The 9,578-nt window shown below is 42.3% G+C and overlaps 1 protein-coding gene across 4 annotated transcripts in view; it reads right to left on the bottom strand.

The window, feature by feature from the left end:
• Positions 1-1,148: 1,148 nt before the first annotated feature.
• Positions 1,149-9,578, bottom strand: part of PRPSAP2 (phosphoribosyl pyrophosphate synthetase associated protein 2) — a 50,135-nt gene continuing 41,705 nt past the window's right edge. For all 4 annotated transcript variants that reach the window (XM_087825795.1, XM_087825796.1, XM_016196471.2 and 1 more), the window contains 3 exons: positions 9,072-9,142; positions 5,416-5,562; positions 1,149-1,881 (listed from right to left, as the gene is read on the bottom strand). In XM_087825795.1, the coding sequence (XP_087681921.1) occupies positions 1,723-1,881; positions 5,416-5,562; positions 9,072-9,142 (377 nt within the window). In that variant the 3' untranslated portion in view covers positions 1,149-1,722. The remainder of the gene's footprint in view (positions 1,882-5,415; positions 5,563-9,071; positions 9,143-9,578) is intronic.

Genomic DNA, 9,578 nt, shown 5'->3' with positions numbered 1-9,578 from the left:
GCAGCTGTCACTGCAATATTTCCTAAGCTCATTTGTAAAGATCTTACATTCCCATTTCTAGGAACAGGTTCTCAAGAAGCAAGAGCACATTTTGGACACCTCTATGTACTGGACTGAAAAACATAAAGGGAGGCGATGAGGACACCTTTCTCTAAAGCTGTTTCCTCAGGAGTGAAATGTGGAGGGGCTGGGCACTGCTGGCTGTAATGAGCATGGAAGGATATTCAAGAGACTATCTAATATCCTAGGCAGCTGCTGGAAGTAGGCTTCTCAGTGCTCTACACACATAGGGCCCCAGGCCTGCTCCAGGGCAAGCTCCCAACAGTCATGCTGCTTTTGGGGAGTGCCAAGGAACCCCAGCATGGCAAACAGTGAGTGACTAATATTAACTTTGTGCTTTTTTTAAAAAAAAAAATCTTTTATTGATTTCAGAGAGAGGAAGGGAGAGGGAGGGAGGGAGGATGAGAGAGAGGGAGAGAGAGAGAGAGGGAGAGAGAGAAACATCAACGATGAGAGTCGTCACTGATCGGCTGCCCCCTGCACACCACCAACTGGGGATTGAGGCCGCAACCTCGGCATGTGCCCTGACCGGGAATCGAACTGCGATCTCCTGGATCCTAGGTTGATGCTCAACTGCTGAGCCACGCCAGCTAGGCTTAGTGAGAAAGTCGTTATTTTACTCCATGAATTGGATGGGACTGCCCACACGTGACCTTCATGGGAGAACATACTGGCGTAACTCAGGACCTCAGTGTTCCACAGTCTGAGCTCTAAGGTCCAAGTTTTGAGTTCTAAACTCTAGGACAGACAAGCCGTACATGCTTGGCACTGACAAGAATCACATCACCTGTCTTTTGTGACCACCACCCCCCCCCCAGCATCTCATCCCCAAGGGCATTCAGTGCCACGTTCTGTTTGGAAAACGGCTGTGCTGTCAAACAAGGGGCACAGGCCCCTACCCCCACCCCTCCAGCCTGGGATTTGAGTTCCTCTCCAGCCACAGTCAAGTGACTATGAACAGGAACGTGCAGGGTTCTGGACAAGTAGAACAGAGAACATTACATCCCTATGAAGCTGCTGTGTCCCCCAAAAAGTTACAGCAGAGAAAATTTAATCAATGTGATGAACATTTTAACACCCACAGCATGTATATTCAGCTTTCATTTTATTTTAGTTATAAAACAATTGCCAAAACACAAAGTGTAAAAAAAAATCACACACAAACAGTAAGTTTTTATTCCTTCTTTTGCAGAAAATAAATAATGGTCACATGTTCCATATGCTTGTCTATAAAAGCATTTCTAAAAATGTCATCTACTGGATTCAACAGTATAGGTTTTTTGGCTTTTCAATTGTAGGTATCATACAGTAGATTATTTTATTTTATTAAATTTTTTAAGCACTTGGGCTCTAACAATTTTGGAAAAAGACTGCTTGTGAGCTTAAAAATTGTATTCCAAGTTATATTTTAAATAGTTAAACTAAAAATAATGTCTTAACTTACTTTAAGAGGAGAATATAGTTTTTCTTCTATAAAAATTGCCCCCAAAACTCACAAACACCCAAATTGACAAAAAAATTGGTCTATCTTCATAGTAATTAACAAGAAAGGAACAAAACACAAATGGCCTCCGGGAAGTACATCAAATCGGGTGAGATCCCACAGTGCGCACTCTTGCGGTTCCAGTTTGGCCCCTGGGAGTTGTAAGAAAAGACAGCTCTTCAGTCATCCAAGCCTATGTTTCTGAAAAGGTAGGACATGGACTCCCCATTGTGAATCCGACGGATGGCTTCTGAAAGGATCATGCTGATATCCACAGTTTTAATTTTGGGGCACTGCAGCTTCTGGATTTCGTGTGGAATTGTATTGGTAACGACCACCTTTGAATCAAGAAAGAAAAACCAAGAACATCATAAAACCAAGTAGCTTTCTGGTATGATCTGGAAATCTGACATATTCTCAAATCTCTGAAGGACAGTGTTTCAGTCCCTGTGAGAACGCTACCTTTGTTTCTTAGACTAAGATTTGATAAACTTACAAAAAGACAGATAATAAAAAGTGTTGACAAGGATGTGGAGAAACTGGAACCTCCTACATTGCTGGCAGGAATGGAAAACGGTTCAGCTGTGTAAGAAAACAGTCTGGCAGGTTCTTTAAGAGTTTAAACACAGAGTCACCATGTGACCCTGCAACTCTACTTCTAGGTATATGCCCAAGAGAAATGAAAACATAACGCTCATACAAAGCCAATAAATGAGTGTTTCCAACAGCACTGTTCACAGCAGCCAGAAAGCAGAACAGTCCAAGTTTCCCCAAATGAAGAGATAAAGAAATGAAGTGCTGACACACACGCTACCACATGGACGAACACTGTGCAGAGTGAAAGAAGCCAGATATGAAAGACCAACACTGTATGACCGCATTCTCATAAAATGTCCAGACTGGGTAAATCTACAGAGGCGGAAAGTAGATTAAGTGACGTGGTTGCCTGGGGCTGGGTGGATGGGGAAGAAATGGAGAATGATTGCTAAGGGGCCTGAGGTTTCCTTCTAGGGGGATGAAAATGTTCTAAAACTGACCACAGTAACGGTTGTACAATTCTGTGAATGTACTAAAAACCACCGAATCACATATACTCTAAGTGGTTGAATTGCATCTCAGTAAAGCTGTTATTTTTAAAAGTTAGGATTTGATAAAAATGAAAAATGGAGAAAACAAGCACTTTTCAATAGCTACAAATGAAAAAAAAATTACCTTCTTAAAAAGACCCGGGAATGGGAATTTTAATAATAATTATTTATAATATATATTCCCTACTTCCAAAATAAGGCTCAAGACAGTTTATAATAAAGCAGCACATATTGAAAGAGACTGCTGAAAGAGATGGACAGTCAGAAGTTATTCAGAGCCAGCACTAGGGACATGAAAACCTAGTCTAACCTAATTATTGACTCATCATTTGGCACTTGATCTTCCTGGTAACAAAAATGGAAGCATAAAAGGCTATATAAATCTCACTACCTATAAAAGGGAGAACAGTTCCCAAAGAGAAAAAAAATACCTCCCACTGGTATCAAACAGAATTTACTGCACCAGTCACACAGAATTAACATGCCCAGCGTAGGGCTGAGCCTGCACTGTGTGTGCCTGTGGTGATCTTGTGGGCTGATTTTTCTTACTAAATAACCACCCTCATTAGGAAATGAATTTTCTAAATTTATTCTAACTATATCTTTTAATTTTTAATTTTTAAAAATATGCCTTTATTGATTTGAGAGAGAAAAAGGGAGAGTGAGAGACAGAAACATCAATGATAAGCGAGTCATTGATTGGCTGCCTCCTGCACACCCCATACTGGGGATGGAGCCCACAACCCAAGCATGTACCCTGACCAGGAACCGAACCGCAATCTTCTGGATCACAGGTCAATGCTCAACCACTAAGCCATGCCGGCCGGCCTCTAACCATTTTTTAAAATAACAGATTTATTGAGATATAATTCACATACCATACAATTCACCCAATTTTTAAAAAAATGTCTTTTTTTATTTCAGAGAGAGGAAGGGAGAGAGATATAGAAACATCAATGATGAAAGAGTGTCACTGCCTCCTTCATGTCCCCTATTTCGGGTCAAGCCTGCAACCTGGGTATGTGCCCTGACTGGGGATCAAACCCCGATCTCCTGGAGCATAAGTCAATGCTCAATTACTGAGCCACGCTGGCTGGGGTAATTCACCCAATTTTTTAAGGTGGACAAATAATTTTGTGCATGCAAATCAAATGCTGCCAACTTTTTCCATCATTTTCTCTCCAACACTAAAAATCATGACGCTGTATTCTGGGGACAGCCCAATTCACCCATTTAAAGTGTGCAATTTGATGGTTTTTAGAACACTCAGGGTTGTGTTTAATATCTCCCCAGAAAGAAGCTCTGAATGCCTGAGCTGGTGGTCCTAGTTATCCTTACCCCAGCCCCTGGCAACCACAAATGTACGGTATGTATAGATGCCTGTTCTGGGCATTTTAACTTAACTACTTGCAATTTTGAAGAAGACATGAAAACACTTTAAACCATGACTTTTGAGCTCCAAGCACTAAGCACTGGCTCCTTCTCTGAAAGGAGAAGAGCCTCCCTCCCCCTCTCAACACCGGCCTCCCAGCCTGTCCACCTGCTGTTATTTTTCCATTGCGCCAAACTTTATAATCTACTGTGCAGCTATGCTTTGCATGTAAGTTTACATGAAAACCTCTGCTTCCCGACCAAGAGGGGCACAGGGCCAGTGCAGCCACTGGTTCCTTGCCCGACTTCGTCATGCACATCGGTGAGAGCTCCCAGGGATGCAAAGGCATCCATAGGGCAGCTCTCCACTCAAGTGCTCCCACCTGCCCCTGCTGGCTGCTGTGCCTTCCCTCCAAAGCCCACTCTGCTCTAAGGCCTGGCTCCAGCATCCCCTCTCCACCTTCCTCTGGCTGCTCTTTCCAATTGGCCCCCAGAGAGCACTCGAGAGAGCTCTACCTACTGCTGTGTGGACAGACCAGTGAGAGCGGCCCTGGGCCTGAAATCATCTCACTTTACTTAATATGTGGATTCTACGTTGTCCATTTTGCCTCCTTGAGTGCCTCTAATGTCATTCTGGGTTCTTTGTTCATTTCCTGAACTAAGTGAGGAAGGAGGCTGCTTGATCAGAGCCATGCAAGTCTCTACTGAGGCATCTGGAACCCATCAAAGATGATAAACAGAGTGGGGCCAGGCTCGGGAGAGCTAATGTGAAGAGTAACTATGTGAGACTTGGAAAAGTAAAAGGAGTTTCACTAATTTAAGATTCAATACCCAGCACTTCTATTTAAGAAAGAAAAAAAAAGTGCTTGGTACAATCCACCCCATTACCTGGCCGGCCTCCAGAACAGGGAGGTGCACAAAGGAGGGCTATAAGCCTGGACAGCCTTCTTCAGCCACAAGGGAGCCCGAGGCACCTTAGGAAAACCACCCTGTTGGCCTTCCTCTCCCAATTTCCTATCACAGGCAGCTGCACTAGGGCATCAGACACACTAATGTCTGACCCAAATGTTCAGCCTCGTAGTTGTCTGGCCTCAGTCACTGAACTTTCCTGATGCACAATTTCTCATCGCTCTGAATCGGTGCTGACGGGGGCCTTGGGCTGTGGCAGAGCTCAGGAGGGTGCCGCACAGCATCCAGCATTGCCAGAACAGTCGACATGCTCCATTTACAAAAGTTATAGAATTGTTAGCTACTACTAGGGGCAAAAGACAAAGGCTTATAGTGGTTGAAACACGTTTTTAATCCATTCGTAACTACAAAACAGATCCCTCTTCACCTGCTCTCTGTAACTACAGATCAGGAGGTGCCAGAATGGCAGGGGAGGTGTGCTCACACATGGGCTGGCTCTGTTACCTCGTCGATGGCAGATTCTTCAATCAGTCGGGGAGCATCTGAAGATAACAAGCCATGAGTCGCCATCACAAAGATCTTATATGCACCTCTTTCCTTCAGGGTCTCTGCTGCAGCAAGAAAGCTGTCAACATCATCGATAATGTCATCCTGTCAAATTACAGATTGAGCAAAATGTACATGAACATGAACACGCTGGCAAAGGCAGGTTTAGATAACCAGGAAGAAGAAAGGTTCTCATTTTACAATAACAAATCTGTTTCACGAGTCTGGACAGCAGGGCCTGTCCCTGCTCCCCCTGCATGCCCTCCAGGCCTTTCCGAGCATCTGTTGCAGTTCTGTCACTCACAGGCAGCTTGTCTCTCCACCACACTCCACGCTCCCTGCAGTTTCCAGCTCTATATCCCTATGTCCAGAACTGCGCCCCCACCATGCAGGTGCTCCAAATACATTCACTCAATGTTTTTTTAAAAAACACATAGTAAAACTGTTAGAAGATGCTTTGAATGGGTTGTTCTTTCCTCTTTTCTTGCTACTTTTCCAAATTTTCTCCACTGTGCAGAGGGGAACTATGCTTTTTACATGTTTTTATAATGGGGGAAAGCACTAATTATTATGTTTAACAATATTCCCAGTTCAGTGGTTTCTATTCTATGGATCACAGATTCCCAATGTGAGATAATAAAATATATATATGTTGGTCTCTGCCCCTGGTTCCTGGGACAGGGCTCCTGAAACCCTGGTAAACTGCTAAATGGTAAGAGCCCTAAGAGCATCTTTTGTTCGAACAGCTGGCCTCAGACTCCCTCCCTGACACAGGGCTCCTCATACCCTTGTAATTTCCTGGGTGATAGGACTGTCTTTTGTTGTAGGGAGGTGACTCTGGGTGGGTTCCTGGATGGGTGCTGATGACTGGAAAGAACAATCCATGATTGGAAGCTTGGGATTTTCAGTCCCTACTTCTCTAGAGAGGGGAGAGGGACTGAAAGTAGAGTTAATGATCAATCATGCTATGTGAGGAAGCTCCACGAAATCCCATAGTAGGGGGCTCAGAGAGCTTCCGGGGCAATGAACAAAACCATGAACCAGGAAGGTGACATACCTAAACACCACGGGGACAGAAGGTACTCTGCTAGGGACCCTTCCAGACATCATCCTATGTATCTCTTCATCTGTGGCCTTTATCATGTCCTTTAATAAACTGGTAAGTGTAAGTAAGTGTTTCCCTGAGTTCTGTGAGCTGCTCTAGCAAGTTAATCCAACCAATGAAGGGGTCACAGGAACCTCTGATTTGTAGCTGAATCATAGAAGTTGTGGGTAACCTATTACTTGAGAACAGCATCTGAAGGGGCGGCAGTCTTGTGGGACTGAGCACTTAACCTGTGAGACCTGACAGTCTTCTGGTAGACAATGTCTGAGTTAAACCGTAGCAGAGTGGAAAAATCTCCACTCTGGCGACCAGAAGGGAAGTGTTTTATATGAGTAGTAAAAAGACACACAGTAAAGAAACACAGGAGGAGGAAAACTGAGTCTTTCCTATTATACCCAGGCTACCAGCTATTTCAAGCCCATTTGGGTATCAAGCATTGTCTAGGGTTGAATAGATATTCACGTATTTTATTTACTGAGTGTGGCAAAAGTAGATTTACAGTTGTGAGTATGCGAAACACAGAGCTTATTCTTGTATTATCATTTATTAATTATTGTATTCGTTTCCATACAAACTGTAAACCTACTTTCGCCAACCCTGAATGTATATATATAAAACTCTCTTCAAATATATACTGATACCACTATGATCAAAAAACACCAAACCACATATATTACTTTAAAAGCACTTTTGGTAAAATGGTACTCTGAAAACCAGTTTGACAGGTTCTTATAAAACTCAACTTGCAATTACCGTGAAACCCAATGACTGAACTTTTGGTCATTTATCTCAGAAGAATAAAAACTCTGTTCACACAAAAACCTACACACAAATGTGCAGAGCAGCTTCATTTCTAATAGCAGAACCCTGGAAACAATCCAAATTCCCTTCACAGTTGAGTGGCTAAGGGAGCTGCACAACCTCCACACACAGAGTGCTGCTCGGCATTGAAAGGACAACTGTTAATGTACAACCTGGATGGATCTCTGGGAAATCATGCTAAGTGAAAAAAGTCAATCTCCAAAGGTATCAAACTGTATATTCCATTTATGAGGCTTTCTTGAAATCACAATTATAGAGACAGGACAGATTAGGGACTACAACAGAGTTAGGGATCAAGTGGGGAGGAGGTAGGTGTAGCTATAGAGGGGCAGCGTGAGGGAGCTTTGTGCTGGAATCGTTCGGAGTCTTGACTGCATAGTGGCCACACAAAGCTATACGTGTGACGAGACTGCACGCACCTGCACACTCAACACTGGTGTCAGCCATCTGAAGCAGCTCTATGGAGAGTGGAATATGAAGTTTTAGACTGTTACTATACTACAGTTAAGCAAGAACGAGGGAACTGGGTAAAGCGTGTGCAAGACCTCCCTGTATTTTTTTTTGCTACTTCCTATGAATATATAATTACTTCAAAATAAAAAGTTAAAAAAATTTTTTTTAATGTAGTTGCAGTAGAAAGGGGGAAAAAGTGCTACTGAATTTTGTTTCTACAGATTTTGTTACTACATTTTGTTAATTAAGAATAAATTAATAGACAGCTATCACCCCATAGGGTGATGTCAGAGATTTTCTAACAAAATTACAAGTGCTGAGGAGAACGTGGGGCCCACTGTGGAGGCCTGGTGAAGGGGTATGACTGCTTTGGGAACAAGGTGGCACCACTTAGTAAAGCTGGAAATGTGTGTACTTTCAAACTGAACAACTCCATTCGCAGGCACCTAGAAAGTCTTTCTGCACGCACCAGAAAAGTGTGAGAATGTTCAAAGCAGTATTATTTGGAAATAGAAAAGACTGTATGTTCAATGCCCAGAGAACAGATAAATAAGTTGTGTAATAGTTATACCATGGAACACCATACAGTGAAAAAGAATACTGTACCACACAAGGAAATCTCAAAGCAGCAAGGACAAAAAGGCAGAGTGCACAGACTTCATTATATAAACATCAAAACCACGCAAAACAAAACAATACACGTGTACTCATGGTAGAATACAAGGACAAGTAAGGGCATGAATGACAACCCTCAGGGTAGTGACAACCTTTGGCGGGAACAGAGGACAGAGACCAGGGAAAAGGCCGGAGGCGCTACAAGGGCACTCAACAATGTGGTTTCCAAGCTGAGTAGGGAGCACCCATGTATTCATCTTATTCTTATTTAAACTGTACAGGCATTAAATGTAATCCTTTTGTGCACTGTTTTGGTGAAGTGTGAGAGGATGTGTGTCTTAAATAGTTATAATCAATTTTGTATCCTATTTTGATCACAGAACAACGTCTCATGTTATGACAAACAGCTGCACACTATTTAGTTAACAAAGTAGTTAGCAATTTTTTAATAAATTAATGATAACAATTTTCTATTTTGGACCAACATAAATGTTTAGTACAAGGTACCAACTCAAATGAGACTTACCTGGACATATGACTAACCCCACACAATTAACAAATAGGTTAACAAAATAACAATGGTAAATAAAACAATTAATAATAAAAGAGGTTTACATACCACAATGATGGCGATCCTTCCTCCCACATCACCAACAACTGTGATTGGGGGCTTTTCTTTAGGAATCAGCACTGGTCAGAATAAAACACACGCACAAAACTCAGAGCTAACATTGTATAGTTAGTGAAAGACTAAAACTTTCCCCAAGGTCAGGAACAAGATAAGGACGCCCACTTTCATCACTGCTATTCAACACTGGACTGGATGTGCTGGCCAGGGCAAGGCCACAAGACAAGAAATAAAAAGCATCCAGGTGAATAGAAAGAAGTAAAATTATCTCTATTAGCAAATGACATGATCCTACATACAGAAAATACCAAAGAAGCTACAAAAAAATTACCAAAGCCAATACACAAATTCAGGAAAGTTGCAAGGTACGAGATCAACACACAAAAATCAATTGTTTCTACACACCAGCAATGAACAATCTGAAGAGGAAATTAAAAAACCAAATCCACTTAAAAATCATCAAAAGGAATAAATACCTAGGAATAAATTTAACCAAGG

The sequence above is a fragment of the Miniopterus natalensis genome, chromosome 17, assembly GCF_054644295.1.
Source record: "Miniopterus natalensis isolate mMinNat1 chromosome 17, mMinNat1.hap1, whole genome shotgun sequence".
NCBI classification, from domain to species: domain Eukaryota; kingdom Metazoa; phylum Chordata; class Mammalia; order Chiroptera; family Miniopteridae; genus Miniopterus; species Miniopterus natalensis.
This window is presented reverse-complemented; position numbering and strand designations above follow the sequence as displayed.